Here is a 24,478-nt window from a genome sequence, read left to right as displayed (position 1 = left end):
TGTTTTGTTTCTAACAGAATGGCAGGTATAGGTATTGCTCTTATATTTAGGGTCAAAGTACCACCCCTCCTTCTAAAAAAAACATCTTAGAAAAGATGTAGAGCACTGAATACAAACACACAGCAAGGAAAAAACAGGTCTGCTTTTTGTTAAGGAATTGAGCCTGTGTAGTATATTATAATGCACTCATAAATGTAGTCTGTGCTTTCAAGATACATGATACAAAAACATTTTACTGCAGGGGGAGGAAAAAAAACCCAAACAACCTAAGTTTAGCTGTCTAGTTACTGATGGTTCCTGAAAAGAGATGATAATTTAATTCCCAAAGGGGAAGGGCAAGCTTTAACAATCAAATCCTCTGACCTCTAAGGGTCAGGCATCTTTGAAACAGGATGTTCCTTCCTCCAGATTTTCAGCACTGCTTACCAAAGAAGCTGGCAAAAAATTAACAAAATCCTCCCCACTCCTCTAATGAGGGACTTTTGGGTGAACGCAGAGAATCCTCAGCTCAGAGGGGTCATGTCATAGCTGCTTAGGGGAACTGAAGCAAATTAGAACAGCTACATTAGAAATGAGAAACATTTCCTATTCAGCAAATATTAATAAAATCGATTGAGCTGATTTACAAACTAGTAATCCTTGTGTAATAACCCTTTTTAAACAACCATTGAGTCCAAAAGTATTAAAGCTAAATTCACATCTGCTGCAGCAACAGGCACTCAGATGCTAACCTGGCTGCAAACAATTGCTCCTCTTCCTTCGGTCAGCTTTTATGGACTACAAGAACATGCAAGCAGTGAACACCTGAATCTCAAGTCTTCCTCATGGGAAACACATATCACACAGGTGGAGACTTACCAGCACTTCACTAAAAAAACCCAAAAAACCCAATATGAAACATTAATAGGAAATCCAAACTCTCCCCTCCCTGATTCTAAAAGAGGACTTCTAGAAAATGCAGGTAAGAAAGAAAAGATGATATAACACACTCAAATATTAAAGTGCCACAAAGTATCATAGATTTCCTCTAACATGAGATAATAAGGGTCATCATGCATGGGGAAGACCAAAATATTTTTGGTTGTAGTTAAAAATATAACAGGGCAGGGACATAATTTATTAATTCAAATCTTAAAGATCATTTAAACCTTCTGGCTTTCAGGTCTGATGATATATTAAAACCCTTCACAAGCCTCCAGCTGTAGTGGATTATTGTGCCCCACCCTTAACTCCCCTGACCTTTCCAATATGATTTAAGAGGTGCTGGCTGCTTGTTGTACCATATCTTACATGTTTTTTCAGGATTAGCTAAATACACACCAGGTAATCTGAGGCACTCAGAGCCTATCTGACAAACACTGAACAAATTACAGAGTCATAAAAATTCACAGTACCCATGCAGCCAGGTTACCTGCTCTCTACTCATTACAAACAATATTTTTAATAGCAACTTGAACAGGTTTTGAGGCTTTGAGTCTAGTGGTCCAAGAGCAGTTTTGAAGGACAATGGGATTTTTTTTTTAACTGTGGAGACTTACAAGCCTGAAGGCCTTGAACTTTGTTGCATGGACAGAGGGCTTTCAAAATTAGGCAGGGAACACTTCAAGTAACTACCCTGACAGACCTGAATGAAAAGCCAGCACAGGGGACACAAGCTGACCAAAGGGATATTCCTTATCCTGTGGCATTTGCTCAGAGATTTAAAAAAAAAACCAAAAAACCCTAAAAGAATGGAGGGCATTTGTTATTTAAGACACTTGTCTTTCAGAGCATCTCCTATCCATACTGAAACCCAGCTTCTCTAATGGGGAAGCAGAGAATAAAATCTTCTGCTTCCCTTTGTTTCTGCATAAATTATTTCTTCCTGAATTAACTGCCTCTACCTTGACCCCTGAGGCTTTTTCCACCTTCCACCCCCTAAGGAGAGGAGTGACAGAGCTGCTCAGGTCAGCCCACCAGCACCTGCTGTGCACAAACAGGCTCTTTCATAATGCTAGCACAAATTTCATCACAGATCATGGTGCACAGTTCTGGAAGTGCACAATCCTAAAAGTAAACATGCTCAAGTATTTCAAAGTATTTCTCCATATGTTGTATATAAAGATAAAATCAGCAAGGACAAGAAGACTGGAGTATTTTTTGTTTTATTTTTGTTGTTTTGGGCTGACACTTTCCACCTTAAGAGAAAAGACTCATGAGCTGTAACAACACCCAGGAGAGTCCAACTCCATGCTGAAGCAGGGGAAAGGTGCCACAGTCCCAGCCAAGTCATTTGACAGCCGGGAGGACACACTGGCAGCACTGGGGCTGACACAGAGCACTCCTTGCAGCCTCCCTCATGAACCATGAATTTGAGCACAGCCTAGCACTGCTGGAGAAGGTACTGTGCTCAGATTTTACCTTCTTAAAAGATGTGCTACACACAGCAATAGAAAATCCACCATGCATCAGATCTACTGCTGGGCAGAACAAAGGGACATGAGCCTAAGACACACACTGTGATATTCCAAAGATACCAAGTGGTATATGGTTAATCTTGCAGTATGATGAACAGATTTTGTTGCTTGTGGTTGGTCCTAAAAAGGTACAGATATCAGAGAATACATGTGAAGCAACAAACTAGACATGCAAGAAAATTATGTAACACTAGTTGATGACACCTGGGTTTTAGAACAACGTCAGAGGATATATTTATCAGGGCATTCCCTCTAACAACTGGGAGAGAATTTTTAGAAACAGAATTACAGTATCAACTCCTTCATGTTCAACCAAACAAGACAGTTCTTCCTGCCCCCTCCTTTCCTCCCCCTGCACCTTGACTGCAGGAGCAAGGACAAAGTCAGCAGGTCTCTCCTCCTGCATTGCAGTGCTAACACTGGACAGCAAACAAACTTGCACAGAAGATCTGGTCATGCTGCTCTGATTCAAAGGCTGAGATTTTACCAGCAGGCTTATGCTGACGTTTAGAAAGCAGCAAACCTCAAGTGATACCTCTGAAATTACATCACACTAATACACAAGTATCCTGAGGATTGTATTTGCAGTATCAATTTAGCTCCCCATCTGCAGGGCCACATCAGCCGTGGTTCTCTGTTCACCCACAATGTATCTGCTTTGTTTTAAGTAAAAATAAGTTAATTGTTTCAGCATTTGGCATTTACCTGTCCATGTGACACTCTTCTGCCTCAGCTATGCCACAGCAGTTTTGCAAAGTTCTTGAAACAGACAGGAAACAGCCGGGGCACGTTTGTAAGAGAGACAGAGCAGTGTCAGTCTGATTCCTCTTTTCTGAAGTGTTGTTTATTAATAACATACGGCTGACAAGATCTTAGGCAGGCAGTAATTTAGTTCTCTGTGATCACACTAACGTTCCTCACTTAGGAATGACTTGGGCAAATAACATGTATAATGCTACCCACAGCTCTCAACAAACCACGTTTTTAACAGGTTCCCAAAGCCTGGATCCATTCTGTTGAGGCACTATGTGCTTTACCAAAGACTAATTACATGGCAGCTTGGGCTACTAGTGTCTATTCAAGACCAACGGCAACCTCCTATTTTTTTAACATCTGGTACAGTTATTTTACAGGAAGCAGTGCTAAAATGGGACTATTTCACCCTACCATTAAGATTTTATATATGCTGAAGGTTAACATCCATCTAACAACTGTGTGCTCTGATAAATTAAAACACTAATACTAACAAGACAAGCTATTAAACGGAAAGGAAAAAGAGAAAAATGGTTAAGGTGCAGGTAACAGATTAATCTGTAAAATTCAGCTTCATCTAGAGCTGCCTCATTAGCTTCTCTGCGATCAATACCACCCAAGCAGGAGCCGGCAGCATCACCGCTGCGCTCCTTTAGCGCAGAGCCGAGACAAAGAACAGCACAGCGCACACCCCCACGCCCGCCACAGCCCAGCGGCTCCGCAGCGCGCCCGGCCCGCGGGACACGGACCGAGCGCTGCCCGCCGCCCCGCACGGACACGGACCGAGCGCTGCCCGCCGCCCCGCACGGACACGGACCGAGCGCTGCCCGCCGCCCCGCACGGACACGGGCCGGGGGCTGCCCGCCGCCCCGCGGGACACGGACCGAGCGCTGCCCGCCGCCCCGCACGGACACGGGCCGAGCGCTGCCCGCCGCCCCGCCGGACACGGGCCGAGCGCTGCCCGCCGCCCCGCCGGACACGGGCCGGGGGCTGCCCGCCGCCCCGCACGGCCCGGCCCGCAGCGGGAGCCGCGCCGGGAGGCGGCGCGCCACGTCCCGGGCCCGCCCCGGCGCGGCCGCTTGCATAATGCGGCAGCCGCGGGACCGCCCCGGGCCGGGGCCTCGGGCGGCGACACAAACACACACAGCCGTAGGCCCCGCGTTCCCCGGTCCGAGCACCCACCGAGACAGCGCCGGGAGCGCTCCCGGCACGGCACCCCCGCCCCGGGCCCGGCGGCGCCGCGGCCGCCCCCGGGCGCCGCTCCTCCCGCCTCTCGCGGAACCTGCGGCGACGTGCCGGTGGTCCGCGAACGGCGCGCTCCTCCCCGCTCCCTCAGCGCCCACTCCGCACGGGGCTCGAACAGAGCTGGCTCCGCCGCCGCACCGACCGCCCCTCCGGCACCGCGACACGCAGCCGGTGGCGCGACAGACCTGCTGGAGCGCAGCGCGCTGCGGGGCCCGCCAGCTCCGTCGCTCGCTGTGCGCGGGGCTGCGGACGGCGCGGCCCGGGCTCGCGGGTTCCCGCCCCGCCCGCCGGGGAGGGCCCGGGGCGGTGCGGCCCCAACCGGTTCCAGCTGCCCCCCGCCGGCCACGTGACCGCCCGCGGCCCCGCCGCGGCCAATGGGAGCGCGGGAAGGGCGGGGGCGGGGCCCGTTCCTCGATAGCGGCGGGGCCGGAGGGCGGCCGCGGCGGCAGCGCATGGGGGCTGTGAGGGGCGCGGGAGTGCCTTGTGGCCGCCTGCGCATGGCGGGGGAGCTCTGCCCTACCCGCCTCTCCCGGGAGCCAAGCACCAGCGCTCCCGCCCGCCATTCCCCCGGTACCTTCCTCAGAGAGCGCGCCGCCAGCGCTCTCCCGACGCCGCAGCGCGACCCGGCCTCCTCAGGAGCGCGCACCCGCCGCCGCCACCACACGCCCCTGCAGCAGTCCCGCTCGGCCGGCGGCGCGCACTGACCTGGCGGAGCGCTGCAGCCCCGTGGCGCGGGGCCAGCGCGGCGCGGCCGGACCAGCTGCCCGGGAGCGCGCGGGCGCGTGACCCGCCCCGCCCTGCCCGCCGCAGCCAATCAGGGCCGGGCGGGCGGGGCGGGAGCGGCGCGCGCCGTTCCCTTGAAAGCCGCGGCGCTGAGGGCGCTGAGGGCGCTGCGCGTGAGGGCTGCGGGGCGGCTTTGCTGAGGCGCGATTCGGCTCCTCACCAGTCACCTCAGCCCGAGTCCTCCCTACCAGCCTGAGAGCGTAAGGTTACCCTAGGGGTAGGGAGTTCCTAAGGGTTTATCGTGGTTTAAGCTGGGTGTAAACCTGTGGCGCCAAGCACATGATAGATTTTTTTGTTTTCCTCAAGGCCTCTTGCTCTCACCTGATGGTGACCATCTGTCCCTATAAGCTTTTGTGTGCAAAGGAACCATTTATCCTGTGTTGGGAGTTAGTGCTGCTACAGGAATGTGGCTCTATGTTGTCCCTCAATCTGCCATTTAAATAGAGGACTATTTTCCGTTTATTCCTGCCCTGCAGGTCTAGCTGTGTTTATAAGCAGTTTGTGGTGTTCCACTGGGTGTTGTTGGCAAAGCTAATGCTAATATCAGATGCTGTGTATTAGAAAAGTGTGTAATGCATCTCAGCTGCTGAGGTCTCTATGTTAGTGTTTTGAGCTTCAAGGAAAGAAAGGTAGGGGGAAGTATGCAATAAAAGGAAATTATAGCTGAAAGCAGCTCATTTTTAAATGATCAAGGTAAGAGGAATTCCTCTGGGTGAGGAGGAGGGAGGGCTGGTGGAAAACAATTCCCTCTTTAAACAGATTTGAACTACTCTAATTACAAACCCTTGGTATTTAGGAAAGCATTAGGAGCATCACTTCTCCAGCTGTGTTCGCTACTGAGGGAAGAAAGAAACTCTAGAGAAAACAGTATTTAAAAAAGCAATTGCCTACTTGTTTTCTCTTCCCTGTTTTTAAGATTTATTATTTCAAGGAATTTGTTGTAAAGCAGGGATAGAATTGAGCACTTTCAAGCATAGTTTGGTGTGTTAAACTTTTCAAAAATTTGCTGTCATGCCAGATATAGTATAAAGATGTACCATTAATTTTTTTGCTAAAAGCTAGAACTGTAATATTTGGTCTCATTCAGCCCTAGTGGTAATTTCAAAAAAGAAAAGGGCTTAATTTTTTCTAACTAATATTGCATTCCCTTGCATAATTCACTGTAGCTAAAAGTTATAATTTAGACCCTTAATGGATTCAAGAAGTATTCATGTGTTCATTTTATTAAAGATGCGCATCAGTGTGGAGCAATTTGGAAAAGGGTGAGATGGAAAAGACTGTTTTATGTTGACTTAAGAAAAGTCTATACATAATTAAGCTTACCAGCACACTTTCTTTTTTCCTCCCTAAGGAGTTGCTTCAATATGGTTGGGTCAGATAAACTCATACTTTGCCATGATGCAACACGGCATAAAACTGTGCAGCAATTAGAGCAGGTGGATCAGTTTATAGAACTCTTTTTAAGTGTCTGTTGAAAAAGCTAAGGTTGATGATCTGCTTTCCTTTTCTATACAGGAAAAAAAATAAAAACAAAACAAGGGAAATGGGGTTTTATCTTATAGAACCTGTGTTGAATTGAAAAATCCCAAAGAGATCCAGAAACACAAGGTTATGAGATCTGTTTCCAGTGGGCAAGCACAAACTCTATTTTAACCATGTGTGCACCTGAAGGAAAACATGTTTTCTTATTGAACAAAAATTTAACAAGGTGAATAAGAATTGCTAATACTTAACCAGAGGGTAAAATATTCTGTCTTTGTTCTGGCAGTGGCACCATAGTGATGAAGCCCCTGAGCAGGAGTGCAAGAGCCAAAGGAAGATGCTGAAGGTTCGTGGGGAATCCCTCTCACTGTGTCTTGTTCCCTGCCCTGACGATGTGGAATGAGGTTGCTTGGAGGTGTTGTGTGCTGTAAATGGAAAATCAAAGCAGCCTTGAGGCTGCACTGGCTGAGATGGGACTGAAATGATTTTCATAAATAATGAGACAAATACTTGCCCAAGTGCAGGAAATAAGTGCTTGAGGCTGATGTTTACAATGCACTAGCAAACCTATACTAAAAAGGCACTGGGAAACACCTTCAGGCTTTATGTCTGTTTCTGTAGCCAATGGAGTCTTCTTCAGCTGCCGGAATTAAAGTTTCAACCTATAATCAAGCTTCATTAATACTACAAGTAGCTATAAAGATTGTGAGCACCAAATTACAGCTGTACTTTCTTTTCCATAGCCTGCATTGAGTTCCAGTGATCTGGTTTTACTGACACCAGTGCTCACAGCTGATGAAAGCTGCATTTACAGATGAATTTCACTCCTCATTTTACTGCACTTGATTTTTCTGTAGTTTTCTGGGTCTGATGGGTAATTGTGAATAAAAATAGCTAGTAAAACTGTGCAAATGAAGGCACAGCATTAGGCATGCAGTGTCAAATTAATGTTCTTTGATCTTTTGTAGGATCACTTATAGTTGAAAATACACTTCTGACCTTTTCTCTGGCACTGAGAATATTGCTGTATCACCACCTAATGGGAAATCTGGACAGTTTATGAGCACTAAAGAAAAGTGATGCTAAGGGATATGAAAAAATAGCAAGAAAGAACCATGCTGTCAGCATGGCGAAAGCCTCTCAGTCTCATGGAGAATGAGAAGAAATTAATACTAGAAAAATTGCCATTTGTGCAACAGCATTTTTTCTGTAATGTTTACTGCTGGGGGAAGCTGTGGATGCCCTTTGTCTGGAAGGGCTCATGGCCAAAACCATTCTATGACTGGGACATTGATTTATGGGGTTTTCCCCCCAATTTTGATTCTTCTCTACTCTCCCTCTCATCCTCCCAGTCCCAATTTTTATGTGGAAGGGAAAGTTGAGACATTCTTCAGTGAGAATTAGTCTCTAGAGCTTTGCAAAGTGAGCTGTGAGAGCATCATTAAATATAAAGTAGCAAAGTAACAAGTACAAAGTATCATAAATATTAAATGAAACTCTCTTATGGCAACTATTAAAAAAAATCAAATTTATAACAGAAAGAGGAGCTTGACTTTCCTCTGTCAAAAATTCAGTCAGTTTCAAACACTGTTAATAATTCTGTATAATTTGGCAATATTAAAAAGTTAAAAAAAAAAAAAAAACAAACTCCAGAAAACCCCAAGTGCCAATGGAATATTGCAGGCATTAAATTTTTATTTGAAATGAGACATGCTGTGATTTAGTTTTGGGGGTTCCAGCATGATATTCTTCTTGATCTGAGCTACTTTATAATTTCTGAAAGGAAACATATATAATTTGAGGGAGTTTGGTTTTGTGATTTTTTTTTTTTTGTTTGTTTGATTTTGGGGCTTTTTTGTTTGCTTGGTTTTGGTGGTGGTGGTTTGCATGTGAAACACTTGAAGGAATCAAGTGACCACACAGTTACAGCACCACATTTAAACTGGCCAAAGTCAATTGCAAATGGGAAACTTTTTAGCTTTTAATGTAAGTAGAATAAGTTCTACACTCATGTTTCTTTGCATATAAATATAAAACTGAGGTTATATTCATAACTTAATAATCTAGCTATTTACATTCATTTGTAAATACTAATGTTTATGCGGTTTCTGTGAACTCCTAGCTCTGTTTACATGCCAATTACAAGCTGTTCTCTTGTGCTCTTGCACAAAACTGTCTTGTGGTACTAGCTCCACCTTGTTAACTCTGCAGTTGTACTCTGCTAGTTTCCCCAGCAGTACCCATTTCACTGTGTAAGAAACAATGAAAATAGTCAGAAAATGAAGAGCAGTTATGGAATATGACACATATAATGCTTTTGTTTATTTCTTCTTTTTTAATCTCAAGAACACAGAAGAATGCCTTCAGATAAGGAGAGACAGAGCTTCCTATGACAGCAGGAAGGTTTGAATCTGCTGTCATTTAAAATCCCATTCCAAAGGTCATGTTTGTGTTTTAAATGAAATGTGAGGCTGACCTTTATGCTCTGCCAGACAACAGTAGTAGTGATGCAAGTGCTTCCTTTGAATTCTGCAGGTAAGGAGTAGCTACAATGTGGGGTTTGTGGTGTGGTGGTGCCCAGTGTTTTGCAGGGGAGAAGGAAAATTATGTTCTCAGTGACCTGTGTGAATGCCAAAAGGACCTGAAATATGCTACTTTTTGTCTGTTGGGTGTCTGTACTTCCAAACTCAACATTTCTTCAAGTGTGCCTCTACTGAAAATGCCAATATGGAGAAAGTAAATGGGACTAATCTAATCAGGAGAAAATGTTGGCTTTTCCTGTCCTCCATCTCTTGCATTTCTCCTCCATCTAGCACACATAGTTCTAATGACAGAGAGATGTGGTTTACATTTCAGTTATTGACATGAAAGTCTTTAAAATTAGACTGAAATATCATCTTCCTTTTTATGGTTATTAGATAGTATCAATTCCCATGCTTACTGCAACACCTGTGCTGTTGTTCCTGGAAATGCAGCCATACCACAGAGACAGTTTCTTTCTTGGGAGCAAAGCTCAGCCTGAGCAGAAGCTGAGGTTGTCCCTGCCTTAAGCCAGCCTAGCATCTGGCTGCAGCATTTTGGCTCTGCTACACCTCCTCCTGCACTCCCACCTGCCCTTTGTACTCTCTCTGGCCCTTGCCTAACCTTACACTGTTCTAGGACAATTCTCTGTCAGAAAGTGGGGGGGGTTTGCTTCGGGTTTTGTTTTGTTGCTGATTGGTTAGTTGCTTTTTAATGAGGTTAGCTCTGTGCTGAGTCAGTGGGCTGAAACAATTCAAATTCAGGCTGGATGAATATTGGAGCTGTCTTGGTTTAAGTGGGGACATCAGCAGGCAGGAGCTGAGCTGTCCTTAGCTTTTAGGGAGCTGCTTGTTGTGACAAAGAGCAGCTCAAGCAGATTGATCAATTGATGTTTAAAACAGAGAGTGAGCCACCTCAAAGTGGACTTCTGAGGGGAAATGTGAGAACATGTCCCTTACTTTATGCTTACTCTGTCCTCTTAGCTCTCTCTGTTGTGCTCAGCCAGTAACTCTTGTGAACAAAACATCCCTGTTCTGCCCACAACATTGGGAATATCAAAAAAATTATTTTTTTTAATGTTAATAAGGTTAATAAGATACAAACCAAGAAAACTTTTTGAGTAATTCTGACTCTTATTCTCCTAGCTGGGAAGAAGAAAGAACTCTCATTTTCAAACTTCTGAGGATAGATATGGGTTTATGTAATTTTAAAGATAACAGCAACCTTTGCTGAGTCTGACAGTTCACCATGTGAAGCTGTTCACAAGTTTGCCATTTACCTTTCAGTCAAGGCTTTAAAAGTTAAGAGCAACTCCCATGAAAATCCAAGATCAGTGATAAAGGAGACATTGTACAGCTGAACAATGCATAGCATCTGTGTGACAGCAAAAACTGGTTTATCAGGTTCACTGCAGACAGGTATAGATAAACTCTTGAAACACTGCAAAATCTATTGAAGTGCTCAATGGATAGTATCACAAAAAAAAAGAGTACCAGGACCAAAGGCAGCAAAATAAGAGCTGCAAAGTCTAGGCTGTAACTGGTGTGAGGTAGTGAGAACTCAAAGCCAGGCTGCTGGTTGATGTGAACACTCTTTTATGTGGAAAAAAAAGCCCCACAGAAAAGCACTGAAAATCCTGCCCAGCTGCTCTCAGCCACAGGAGTAAAACACATCCAAGTGTACTTGGAGTACTGGCCTGGTCCCAAGCCTGTGTGCATGGGCAGCACAGATAAAGCACAGCCAGGCCCCAGACAGATAAATGACTGATTAAATGAAGTGTGTGAGCCTCTGTCCTGGTGCTGCTGGCAGCTCTGCAGTGAGATTGCAGCTGCAAAGCTCAGCTGCTGCTCACAATCCAGGGAAACTGCTTCTTGCTGGAAGCACTGCAGAAGGGCAAAACCTCTGTGCTGTATTGCAGCTCTTCCTCCAGGGACCTGACCCTACTGAGGAGTGGGGTGAAATAATGATTAAAAGAGTCTGTGGGGAAGGCTCCTGGTGTGGAAGAGCAGTGCTGCAGTTCCAGGCTGATGGGTCACCCCAAACCCAGAGCAGCACAGAACACAAGTTCCCTGGGGGTGCCACTGGCAGGAGAGGGGGCACAGTTTTGAGATGGCAGAAAGTATCTTTTTGTTGCACCTTGCAGTTCTCTGGGCTGCCAAAAAAGCTTCTCTGGTTTGCAGGGAGGTGATCTGAGGCACTCACCAATTTTGTTAGCAATTGCCTTGGGCTTAGACTGTTACAGAGAGAGGCTGCTCCAGAAACTGCACCCACATACTTTCAAGGTGAAATGGTATTTGCCTTTAAATTCTGATAGTATTGAACTATGACCAGTTAGGCACTATACAAAACTTCCACATTTCTAAAGTACAAATGAATGGGTAGCATTGAGGAGTAAAATGAGCACAGAAATTCTCAGTGTTAATGGCATGCCTGTGGTGTTTTCCTGCTCTCTTCTAGAACAAGATGCAGCTGTAATTATTTCTGCTGTTTTCATTCAAAGTATTGATCCAGAAATAGTTACAGCCCTCAAGAACTGAACCAGTTTTTAACATTATTAAACCTGAGTTCCAGTATCCTGTGAGCTCAGAACATAAGTTGTGTAAAAGGATAACAAGAAACTCAAAGGACTTTTTTTGGAGACTAAACATTCACCCTTGTTTGCTGGAACTAGAATCACAGAAGGGTTTGAGTTGGAATGAAGCTTTAAAGAACACAGAATTATAGCATGGTTTGTGTTGGAAAGGGCCTTAGAAGACCATCTCATCCTGCCATGGGCAGGGGCACCTTGCACTAGATCAGGGTTCTCTGAGCTCCATCCAGTTTGGCCTTGAACACTTCCAGGGATGTGGCTTCCACAACTTCTCTGGACAGCTTGTTCCAGTGCTTCGCTAATTCTTGATGTCCAATCTAAACCTCCCCTCCTTCAGCTGAAAACCATTACCCTGTGCCCTGTTATTACAGGCCCTGGTAAAAGGTCTCCCTCCTTTCCATGTTTCTTACAAGCCTCCTTCAAGTATTGAAAGGCCGCAATAAGGTCTTCCATGCTAATGAATACTGAGAATCCAAGGGCAGAAACCTCTTTTTCAGCAGATCTCAGGACTGTGTGCATGCAGTCAAAATCTGTGGAGATTCTTAGATGCTGCCTGGAATGAGGACTCTTCTAGGGAATGGGTGTATGAGGTACCTGCAAAATCCCAGGGATGGAATTAGGGAGGATTTTGAATGGAGCAGGATGATTCTGAGATAGGAGACTGCCTCGCCTCAACAAACTCATAGGTGAGCTTTCTAATTCCTTTATCCAATGGGTCTTCTGCAAAGGATCCTGAACCATACCAAGGATCAGGCTGAATCAAATCAAAGTGAGTGGAAAGACAGTAAATGAACCAGGGTTTGACATATTCTGAAGCACAGTTTGTGACTTGTGCATAGGCATTGTCACACCCAGTGTGAAGTAGAAATAAAGTTTGTGTTTTCAAACCCTCTAGAGGAACAAAGGGAATAATTCAATTACAGCAGGAAAGGAAAAGGAGTCACAAAAAAAAAAAAGACAAAAGAAGAGAGAGAAAATTCCATTAAAAAAAAAATCCCCATTGGGAAAGAGTTCAACTTAAATCCAAAGCAAGGGCAATTGACCTTAAAAGGTTGTGACTACTCGGTCACTCATTTCCTGTTTATTTCTCTTTGCTTTGTTTTGCATCATGCTTCAGACTTCTAGAACTTTCTAATATAAATAAAGAGGTATGTTTTTTTGTCAAATAACTTCCCACACAACAGATGTTTCTACAAAAATAAGTATTCAGAAAATCCTTTTTGTTCCAACAAGGAAAGTATTTTTCAAACTACTGCAGAGATAAAACAAAGATACCTTGTTTTTCCAACTGATGCACTTGCACAAAATGCCTTCACCACTCAGAGATGGTTTTGTATTTATCAACTGAGTTGCAGCACCTTTCACAAAATGTTTTTAAAATGAAATAGTGCGGATTCTGGAGTAGAAAAGTTTTTGTCAGCATCTCTTTCCCACTTGTGTGTTTTAAAGGCTGATTTTGTGCAGCGGGCTTTCCTTCAGAAGTGGCACGTGAGCTCTGCCTCTCCTGTCCTGCCGGTGCACCTTCTGTCCTACATGACCAAGATCCTACCCTGGGACGGTAAGTGGACAAGATGGTACATGGATTTTCCAGATTTCAATAAGAAAACTACAAGAACAAGTGGCATAATAAAACAGATATTGTAATACAGTAGAATGAAAATAGGAATAAAGATAGACGGAAGATCCTGCATCACTTCAGGTGCTGGGAATCTGGCTTGCAAATGACATGGGGGAGCCTCGTGACGTATTTTCCCATGGCCTTGTTCCTTTGTTAATATAGTCCAAAACCAGTGTATGGATTCAGAATGTATTGGAAAATATAAACACACTGCCTAGATAAGTAAACCTTGATTTTTCTCAGGGTACTGGGCAAAAGAAACCAAGCATGTTAAAAGCATAAAGCAAAATTATCACTAGCTGAGAGGACAGCAGGCAGAGTGACTTGAACAGAAAGCACTGAGCTCCTGTTGAAACTTTACACCCTGGGTGACATTGTCACCTCTAGTTGCCCAGTCACAGATAGGTCCCAGCCTCAGCTTATGGACAGTAGCTATATTTAAAAATGGCACTCTGGCTTTGCACTGAGAACAGTTTTCTGATAAGCTCAGGAAGCAGTGAAGCTTCATGACTCATGGCCATCCTGACTTCATTAGCTGCCTATTAGTACACATTAATTAATAGCTTTAATATCATACTTTGTTTACTGTGCATCTTACCTCAGGGTTTCATCCTGCTGCCCTTAACTGTAATCCCTGTGTTCAGTGGGACTGTTTGCACGATGGAGGATTATCCATGGGAATAAATTATTAGCTGGAAAGCATGTCCATAAGCCCCCTACACTCCACTCAGCTGTCCCCAACTCAATAAGTGATTTTTTGATTTGCTAAAGTCCTGATCCAGCATCTGAATCCATCAATGATGTAGTGACTTCTCCACTGAATGCCTCTTTAAAGGAGGGCAAGGGTTGGGAACATTGTAGAGACTGGCATGAGGGAAGGAAAGGAACCAGTCCTCATCACAGGTCAGCAAAGCCTACAGGGCCAATATAAGTGTGTAACTTTTCAAATTCAGAAGATTTGAGATCTTACCTCTATTTTATGATGTTTGGCTGCTTTATATCTCAGTGTGCACAGCTACTTTATAAGCACTAAACTACTAGGCATTATTTTACAAGCAGTAAAAAGCCTCTTCACTGCAATTGCCAGAATTCAAAAGGCAAGAGGTAGTAATTATCATTGTTTACATCAGACATTACCTTTCAACTGTTGTGTTAAGAGAACAAATTCTAGGATAAATCAGTGTTTTACAACTGTGCTTTTTCCTTCTAAGTATGTAATCATTGTGTCTTCTTTATCTCATGATGTGATTGCATCTTGCACAAACTACAGATAAACTAGAGGTAGATACAGATTGACAAAATCTTAAAATTGGAAGACAGATGAAGAGTTTATGAGAGCTGAGGGTTTGGAAGGAGCCTCATTTGTCTTTAATCATACTCAGATTGCAAAGAATAGGCATGATTCTATTATTTTCCCAGACAAAATACTGCACCATATTTGGAACTTCTAACAACGTCAGTATCTTGGATAGAGATAGCAAAGGAACCATGGGGTGTGAAGGCTGGCTTGAAAAAAGCTGCCAACAATATTCCCTACAGAGGAGAAAGAAAGAAAGAATGTTGGCATTAGGGATTCAGTTATCAGTGGGAATGGTTTTGCAAAGACAGAATTATAGGATTTGCTTGCAGGTTTGTGGTACTCAGTCTCAGAGGTGCTGCACAATGGCATATCTGTATGGATACTGCTGATGTAATGTGAATAACTGAGAAAATGGTACTTGGCTTTAGGACTAAAACCTGTATTGTACAAAAAAACTGTATTGTCATTGTAAAACCTGTATTGTCAGCACAAAATGCATGGCTTCAAACACCAGGAGTTTTCTGGTACAACACAGACAAGTTCCTTCTGTTGCAGGGAAATTCTTCTGGTGGCCAGCTAGGGGAGAATTTCTTTCCTTTTAACCCTAGTTCAACCTATCTGCTTGCCATGGTCTCTCTGATTTTACTACCTTGGCAATTATCTCTTCAGCTCTTCCTCATACATCCAAAGCATGAAATTGCATTTCCATAGTAGAAATCAACAGTCAGGATATAAGTGACATTTTATTGACATTGGATTTTCTTTTAAAGAATTAGTGAGCATCATCACTTTTTTGCCCGTTGAGTGGCACAGACCTATCCCAAAACAGGAATCAGATGCTTGCCTAAATGTTGCTGCACAGAAGTTTCCCACTGCACACAGGCAAGGTGTGATGGGTGTTACCTCGATGGGATGATACCTGTGAGCAATAGGCATCTGGGGCACAGCTGTGCAGGAGCCTGCAGTGGGTGACCAGCAAAACCTCATGAGGAGCCCTGCCTGGCTTTCTGGAGGCTGCTCCAGAATGGAAAGCCCAGCTCATTGCCAGCATGAAGTCAAACTTTTCCAAGGTCCTTGTAAGGTGCTCAGGGAGTCGGTTTCTGACAAGAAGGCAGGAAGAAACAGCCTCTATTTTAAGGAGATTATCTTCAACAAAGATTTGTCAAGAGGAAGTACAGCAAAGGCTGAAGCCAAGGCACATGTTCCTGTGACCCAGTTACCTTCCAGAAACCCAGGCAGGACAGAAAGGACTCTGGCTTCTAGCTACAAGAGAGCTGCTGAGCATTAACACATAGTAACCTAATTAATTCATTCCCCAAGTGGATAATTACTAGCTTTTTCTTCTTCTTGCTGCAAAGTAGCAGCCAAATAATGGTGCTGATTTTAATTAACTAGCCAATGGGAGTCTGGATGGGCTGAGGAGAGATTTCATACAAAAATAAATTAATGCTCTGACCTAGTTTAAAGTGTTGCTGGAGTGGAAATTGGGAGGAAGCTGACATCAATCAGTTATGGATCTTTTCACATCCTTTTCACTAGTCTTCCCATGTGATCCACAGCACTTCAACTGGCAACCTAAAAGAATTGAGTTAGCACACCAGAAATAAGTAATTCCCAGGGCAAACATAATTCCTTTTTTATGAACACACCTGAATTAGAAAAGGAAAATGTCCTTCTTTCTCAAACCAAGCCCCTGGTTTATTGCTGAACTTTGCTCAGGGCATGTGATGGGTAAAACGAGCTCTGCTGTTTTAACTGAACTGTAACTATCTCTGTGTTTCTTCCTTTTATCTTCCCAAATTTATTTTAATCCTACATGTCTCAGATTAATAACTCACTTTGATTTCTTTTCCCATTACTGTAAATAAAGCACTTCAGAATTTTATTTAATCGCTTTATTTCTGTGGGCAGTAAGATTATTTTGCTTACTGACCATCTGTAAGTTCTTCCTATAAAAGCAGTTTTCCTCTTATTTCTGAAAACCAGAGTTCTCTGCAATTCTTGTCATGAGCCCACAGCAATTTACAACCAACAAATCACTTTTGCAAACTGATGTAAAAAAATGCATGGTATTGATTATTGCTTTAGTATTCTTCATGGGTTGTGCTTTGCTTTGCATTGTCATGTCTTGAAAAGTTATCATCTGAAGAGGCAGCATAAGCACATTGGGGAAGCAATGAGGTTTTAATTTCCTCCAATTTAACAAGCAGGAATACAAGGCACAAGGCCATGAAATTAATTTACCAAGATCACAGTAGTGCAGTCAAACCATCCCATCCTTTGCCCATTTGTCAGCATTGTGACATCATCCTCTCAGCTGGCTAAGTGCAATTAGGATTATTGCAGTTAGAAGGTCACAGAAAGATACCATTTTAAAATTAGTGTATCAAGTCAATTCCAGTCTTGTAAGAATCTCTTCCTATCCATAAACAACTTCGTCAGGGTGGTTGGGAGTCAGGTCCTGCACCCAAATATTGTGAAATGTTGACTCACAAAGCAAACAGCTCTGTTTAAGTCACTGCAAATCAATGAATCACTGAAGCAAACTCTTATCTAGCAGCTGAGCATCACATCCTTGTTTAGGTATCCAGAGATAAGTGGAGCCTCACAGCTTTTTCTAGGTCACTTAACTAAAACCCCATAAAATTCACCCTCTGCAAATTGCAATGTAATGCTTTGCTGGAAGCCTGAGACAACTGCTTTCTGTGAGGCAGGAATTACACACCCTTGGGATCTGACTTCTCCATAAAATCCAGCCCAATCCTGCCTGGGGAATATGATTAAACCTTTCTGAATCCTATTAAAATCTCTTTTTGTCAAAAACACAGCAAATAGCTATTTTTCCCTTTCTCTGCAGGAGCAACTAAATAAGGCATTTAAGGAACATCAGGGCTGGAAAGGATTCATGAACTGTGGCCCTGCCTCCAGCACCTATTTGGGTTGGGGAGGCAGTTTGTATGTACAAGAGAAGGGAGAGCCAGGTACAGCTGGCCTTAGGAACTGATCAGCATTCATGTGTAGCTTTCAGCTTCCTGCTGCTGTGATTTTTGTCCTAAGTAAGGGCCTTTCAAAGAAGAGCCCAAAGGACTTAGGTGCTGTCTTGTAGGGAAGCTAGGTTGCTCTGCTTCAGTGACCTATTGTATTCTTATTTTAAATATTGTTGAGGTTCCTTTTCCCCCTCTGTACTGAGTGTAGAATGTATTGGAATTGAGCTCTGTCACTAAAATTGGACAGCACTGAGTGGTGGTGATTATGCCCACATGGGCACTTGCTGAACACTGGAATGTGATACTTGTTTGGACTTAGCTCCACAGCAATCTTCTTTGGTATGTCCTTGCACAAGATTTCTATGGATATGGCTGAGCCTTGTCTTGGAAAAAAACATCCTTCAGCGATTCTTCTTGTCTTTTTCTATGTCTTTTGTATTTCTTGGTTACATGGTGGTGCTTGATGAACCTCTGATCACAAGGCAACACAATCTCCTATCCCTCTCCTCCATGAGGGATGCAGGGGGACTGAAGGAGCAGCTGCTTAGGGATTCCTGGCAGAGAATCTTGCCCTTGGCACTCTGACTCAAGACACATGATTATATAACACACCCACTGGCGTGGATGTTACCTGGCTTGTTTGCAAATACTGGCAACATCAGCTGGGAGGTGCCCAGTGCTCACAACCCTCCAGAAGGATCCTCTTGGTGACTGCTTTGTGAAGAGTGTCACATCTCTAGTGCTAGCAACCAAGTACTGGCATGACCAGGAGGTAAATGTAACAGTAGCCACCAGTCTCTTGAATGGCATCTGAAAAGATGACACTCTCCTTGGTGGTGGGAGATGGTGTAATAAGAGGCAAAGATCACAAACTGGATCTTGGGATGTTGGGAAAATCTTCATCATGGGGAAAATGTGCAGCCTTGGGGCAGATCACCAGAGGGATTGGGAGAAGCTCCATCCTTCAAGGAGGTTCAAGTTTCTGCTGGACAAAGCCACAGCAAACCTGATTTAGCATTGGCAATCATCCAGGAGGATGGGATGTGACTTCCAAAGGTCCCTTCCAGCCAAATACTCATGGGATGGCAATCTCCCTGTTGGCATTTGCTGTGGGATGATTTGGGGCAGAGCCTGTGGGTTTGTAACTGCAGGTCTGACCATGCAGTGGGAGGAAGGAAAACCCAAATGGCTGCAGGTGACCTGCTGGCTCCTGAGCAGCTGTCATGATGCTCCACCAACAAGTGACCCCTCTGGCCTTTCTCCAGACAAAGGACAGCTGCAGGGACAGTTCTGTGGTGGGAAAATGCTCCTTGCAGCAGGGGCTCCACTAAAGATACAAGCAGACAGACATTTTCCCACTTCTAATGTTGTCATGGGGGGCAGGGGGAGGAAAGAGCAGAAAAACCTTGTGGCTAGTGACCCTGACTTTCTGTGCTAGTTAAAAATCAGTGTGAAAGCCCAAGTGTTGATTAAAACCCATATGCTCCTGGTCCATATCTTACCTAAGTCTGCCCAGAATACATGCATACTTGCTTTAAGTTTGTTCAGAGGAGTGACATTAAGTTTTATAGCTGCTCAAGGCTGCAGTAACTGAGAAGCTGTATTACCTCCAGAAATGGAATGCCATCCCTAGAGGCATGTAGCACAGTATTTAAAAACTATTCTGGACATAATTTTTGTCCCAAAAATGTATTTAAATGCATTTTTTAAAAATAGATAATGTGTCAGATTGCTAGTCTCTGGCATTCGTTGTGATGAATCAGTGATCAGTTATTTCTTGGCAGGGAAGTAAGAATTACTGTCTTGAGAAATATTGAAAGAAAACAGCACGTACAGCCTAAAAGTTAAATGAGCAAGAGAACACGTAAACAAAATCTCAATTATTTTGTGGGGTGGTGGGGAGCAGGGGAAGTAGAATAATTTAGTTTAAAGCATACTAGGCCTTTGAGGAAGAAATTGGAGCACTACAGAGGCTGCATGTGTTATAAGATGGCAGTTGTATTCTAGTCCTTGGTTTGTGCAAATTGAAACTGATCTGTAATTTTAAAGGCTTACACAACACAAAAAATGTTTTCAAGGGGAAAATTCAGATTAATCCTGCATATTGGCAATTGGATGGGTTATTATTATTAGTCCTAATGTAAAAATCCACTGCACTTGACATGATTTAGGGGCACCATTAGCACTAAAAAGTGTCAAATTAATGAATCAGTATCCATGCTTATCCTGGATGAGGTAATGCTTTTCCTGCTCAGAGATAGTGGCAGACAACAGGAACAAGGAGCAATCTTTGCATGGTGAATTTCTGTCCCTCTGACTGTAGCTCAGGTGAGAAGGGCAAATTTGGGCTGCTAGGGGTATCAGTGGACAGCCTTCAGTGCAAGAGGGTTGCTGGCAGCCGATTTTGGACTGCAGAAGTCCATCTTTTGCTCACTTGTTGGCACAGGGCAGCTGCCTAAGTGGCCTCTGGAGCAGACATCACTGCCAGCCTGCAGGAGCAGCTTGCCCTTCTTTAGCCTTGTCTGTGCTGTTTCATCTCGAGCCATTTTAGGGCAGAAGGGGCAGATTTGGCTGTGATCTGTTCCCTGTGCTACTTGTGATGGTTCAGTTTTGGACATCAGATCTATTCTGGAATTTTTAGCTCAGTGTCTCATAGGCTTTGGATGCTCTGCTCAGGACAGGATTTCTAAAGGGAATATTTTCCCACTATCTCTTAGGGAGTTCCCAGTAGGAGTATTCCAAGGATACTTTGCATTTTTATCCTGCTTCATGTGTGGTTTGGTTGACTTTCAGTCCTCAGCAGTTCCTTGAGTTTGTGATTACAGTCTCATTAGCATCCTTTGCTATGGAAACTGGTAGTAGTGCCAGGGAATTGCTAAGCAAATACCAGTGCTGAGTTTATGAGGGTGAGGGAAGCATCAGTAGTCATGATGTTTATGAGGGAATGTGGAATTCTTCCCGTATAAACCCAAAGGAGGAGAATGCAGGAAGGGAGGACGCATCTATTGCCAACAATGGTCTCACAAGGATCACATAGCTGTTTTAATTTCTGTAACATGGAACATGCTGTACTTGAAAAAGACAAGATTTCATTCCAATCTACTTAGGGAACTTCCTATTTAATAATTCCATGTTCCCCCGATGGTGAGAGAGCAGCAGATTAGATCCAGTAACAGATCCCACTGAAATATTAAATATACCATTGCTTTAATTTCTGATTTAAAAGGTCAAATGGAAGTAAAAATATTTGTTTGGTACTTCTAATATACAGATAGGCACAGTTTGTCTGACAGTTTTGCCATAGCAGGTAAAACTGTTGATGCAGCAGGGTGAGGGTCTGACTTGCTTTCTAAACAACCTTGTGACACTGGAGAGGAAGGGAAGGGGAGAAAGGAAGGGAGGGAGGAAGGAGCATGATGTCTAGCAAAAGGCAACAATGGTATGAAAGTAAAAATAGATACTGTATAGAAACTGGTTCAGGCCTTGCTTTTAGCATTAAAAAGAAAAAAACCCTCTATGCTGTTTACATACAAGCTTTGGCAGTGATTTGGAGGTCAAGTGCAGCTACTGGTTAGCTCCTCACTGTTCTTCAAAAATACACTACAAATGTCTTGGCTCACTTGTCTGTACTGATGCTGCTGTTTGGAATGTGCTCCTGAATTGAGAGAGCTGCAGCAAAAATTGCTATGGGCAGCATCTGCTCTGTGATGCTGGACCCTGAGTAACCTGGGTCAGAGCAATAGCACCAGCTGGAGCTTCTGGGGTGTAATCAAGCCCTTTCACCTTTTCAGTTTTCTCTTTGGTGAAGTTGGGGAATAGGGTTTTTTTAACAGAGATTAATTATTGATGCATCAGAAGCCCTCCTTGTGTACTGTTTTTCCTACAGATGACTAGCCAGAAGCTGCTAAGCTTACCTTTGTCAGGTTGAATATGTATGACTTGTATAGAGAAGTTCATCTACTCTAATAGCCACTGAAAAGTGATACATTTTCCTCCAAAATGCCTGCATTCCAGAAATTCAATACTTCTTATCAGCTCAGTCATCATGTGACTTGGAAATATTTGATTTCCATCTTCTGGCTTTGGATCTGAAAGCCTTGCAGTGCAAAGCCACGGTGACTGAAAGTGTGGTTTGATCTCTGTGTAACTTCCAGACAGGGCTGTGGTGCAGAATAGGCAGCAGGCTGCTTCTTTCTCTACCCAAAAGCAGATTTGACTGAATCTGAGCACTTGGGATCCAAGCACAGCTGTCTCCATAAGGAGGAAAAATTGGTAGTAACAGCCTGAAAGGGTTTTGTGGGCTCATAACAAGCCAAGAGATTATTACATGGGCACACAGGGATTTCTTTTGCTCTGGTAGCTGAGTAGCAGACAGATGTATCCTACTTCTCAGCTGTTTCTGATACCTCTACACACAAATACCCCCAAACCTCTATTTCTTCTTGGAGAGGAGTTGTGATTTGACAGGTCCTGGACCTGCCATCCCTTGATTTTGAAGGCCTGATCAGAGACACAGGCATCTCAGGCTCCTCGGATTTCAAGCTATGTTCATGTGTGCTGATACTTTTTTCCTCCATAATTGGGGTTTTAAAAAGAAGAAAAAAAGTGGTAACAGGTTGACAAACATTGGGTCTGTTGCTGTCTTGGGGTCAGGGACTTGGTGACAGCTCACAGAAACCTTCAGCAAAACACAAACTTGCATTACAGAGTACTTGAGATGCCCTCCTGGGGCAAAAAGGGTGACAAACTTCTTCATTCCCAGTCAGGTGATCCCTTACTAAAACCACAGTGGTATCCATACCTAGGCACACTGATCTTTCTTTTTTTTTTTTTGTATAAAGGGGTACAGAAATTCCCCAGGCTTAAGAGCCTCCCACTACAGTCAGCTATGCTTCATCCAAGTCTTTGCTGCATGAGCTTGACCAGGTTGCATGAGAGGTGTCCATGCAGAGGCAGGGCTGTGAGGAGACGGGAGCTCCTTGCAAGATCTTGTAGGGCCATCCACCTGAGCTGGGAGCAATGGGAATGGCAGTGGTGACAGGAGGAAAAGTCATGTAAGTGGCTTTTGTCATGCTGGCACTGGGAACTGAGGATGCTTGTCCAGTAGGTCACTGCAGCTGGTAGATGTCCATCAGCAAATTCAGATAATTTTTTTTAATAAGGGAATCAGGGTTCTCTCTGCTCCCCCCTCCCCTGCTTTTTAGGGGGAAAAGGTGAAAGTTTGAGGTCACAATTGAAAATACAAGAGGAATATCCATCAGTGTAACAGCCCTGAAATACATTGCCAAATTCTATTTATTACACCCTGGTTTTAAAAGTGCTGAGAGGTCAGGACTTGCAGATTGCATCACCCTTAGAAAAGAGGTCTCCACCCTGAGAATCAGTCACTGTGAACCAGTGACTGAGTCATTGCAGCTTTGATTTTTTTTTTTTTTCTTTTAGTAACTTGGGTTTTTTAATTAGAGGTCTCTGTTCCCATGCCTGCCAAGGTCAAATTCTGTGATCCAGCCAGTAGATAAATAATTGGTGTGATGTAACTGCAAATAAAACAGCATTCAGTACTGGAAAATGTGAGCATCAAAAACCTCTAAGTAGGCAGTAGGGAGTCTCTTAAAAATAGCTAATCTAAAAATAAAAGATTAGGGAGAGAGCACTCCAGAAGAGCAGTTAAGGAGCTTACACTGGAGACTAAGAACAGCCCTCTGTCTGTGAAGTGTCTTTGCCTTTAGGCAGTAAATAACCCTTAGGCCAGAGGCAGGGTCTCTTCTGTTTCTGCTCCCTTCAGGGCTTAAGGCAGTCTTAGTCTGATGCTTTCATCCAAGGAATTCAAGGCTGACTTCAGCTGACTCAGGAACAGTGTATGGAACCATGCTCCAGCAGGGCAGAGCTCTTGTGGGGTTCTCCTGCCTCAGTGCAAGCCCAAGGCTCCCGTTTTCCTTCTCCTGAGCTGTGTGAGCGCTGGAATGGAGAAGCAGGCTGAGCTGCAGCAGTGCCAGCCCTGGAAGCTGCATGGCTCTTCCTGCTCCTAAAGGATGGACTCTCCATAGCTGTGGGAGGTCACGGAAAAATTCAGCCAGAAGGACACCAGCAACAACAGCCTAAAGCCAGCAACAATCCTACAATCTCTTTAAACAAAAAACATTGTTGGTTTAAACCTTCCAGTAGTAGTGGGGGCTTTTGGAGCTGTGAAGAGGCCAGAATTTTGCTGTTTGCTGTTCCTTCTGAGGTGCTCACATAGATTTATTGCACCACAGCATGTTCTCAGTGTTGGTGACACTGGATGAGGGCAACTCATGTGGGTACTCAAAATCCAGCTGAAGGCTGACCAGGGTGAGGGGAAGCTCAGTTATGCATTAGAACCTTACTCTGCCAAGTTTAGCTTTGCCCCCTTCTTGATCTCCAGCCCGGGGGACAATTTCCATTGTGCTTCTACTCTGCTGACAGCTCAGAGAAGGAAAGCCCAAACCCATTCTCACGCTGCTGATAGCCCCAAGCAGTAAAGGGAAACTTCTCTTTGTTCTGGTATTACTGCCAGGCCCTCCAGAGAAACCAGCAGAACTTTGTGAGCATTTCACAACTCAGGAAAAAGCCCTGTCTTGCCATGCCATGCCCTGCCCTGCCCAGCTCTGCTCTGCCCTGCCCAGGTGGATTTCTGGAGAATAGCTGGAAGCCAAGATCTCTCTGAGCATATTCTTGCCACTTTTCATCAGCAGTGTGTCTCTGCAGAGAGCTACAGCTCAGCTG

General features: G+C 44.2%; 2 protein-coding genes across 33 annotated transcripts in view; one reads left to right on the top strand and one right to left on the bottom strand.

The window, feature by feature from the left end:
- The window catches only part of GPCPD1 (glycerophosphocholine phosphodiesterase 1), a 41,124-nt gene extending 35,881 nt beyond the window's left edge, over nt 1–5,243 (bottom strand). For 3 of the 16 annotated variants that reach the window (XR_014954531.1, XM_085577249.1, XM_021538618.3), the window contains exons 1-2: nt 4,640–4,743; nt 3,162–3,215 (exon numbers count right to left, since the gene is read on the bottom strand). Coding sequence is in view for 10 of the 16 variants with exons in the window: in XM_085577249.1 (XP_085433375.1) it covers nt 3,162–3,169 (8 nt within the window). In the remaining 6 variants the exon portion in view is untranslated. Of the gene's footprint in view, nt 1–2,400; nt 2,577–3,161; nt 3,953–4,391; nt 4,744–5,028 lie in introns of those variants that run through there. The other 13 variants (XM_085577250.1, XM_021538621.3, XM_085577252.1 and 10 more) reach the window with 12 other exon arrangements.
- A 6-nt stretch (nt 5,244–5,249) lies between these two features.
- SHLD1 (shieldin complex subunit 1) overlaps nt 5,250–24,478 on the top strand; it is a 62,717-nt gene continuing 43,488 nt past the window's right edge. For 4 of the 17 annotated variants that reach the window (XM_085577272.1, XM_085577271.1, XM_085577270.1 and 1 more), the window contains exons 1-3: nt 5,287–7,065; nt 9,066–9,254; nt 13,279–13,387. Coding sequence is in view for 2 of the 17 variants with exons in the window: in XM_085577274.1 (XP_085433400.1) it covers nt 5,922–5,930; nt 7,006–7,065; nt 13,279–13,387; nt 15,577–15,719 (321 nt within the window). In the remaining 15 variants the exon portion in view is untranslated. Of the gene's footprint in view, nt 7,066–9,065; nt 13,388–15,576; nt 16,281–24,478 lie in introns of those variants that run through there. The other 13 variants (XR_014954533.1, XM_085577260.1, XM_085577268.1 and 10 more) reach the window with 10 other exon arrangements.

The sequence above is a fragment of the Lonchura striata genome, chromosome 3 (genome assembly GCF_050655825.1).
Source record: "Lonchura striata isolate lonStrDom1 chromosome 3, ASM5065582v1, whole genome shotgun sequence".
NCBI classification, from domain to species: Eukaryota; Metazoa; Chordata; class Aves; order Passeriformes; family Estrildidae; genus Lonchura; species Lonchura striata.
The sequence above is the reverse complement of the archived record's forward strand: the minus strand, read 5'-3'. Positions and strand labels throughout refer to the sequence as shown.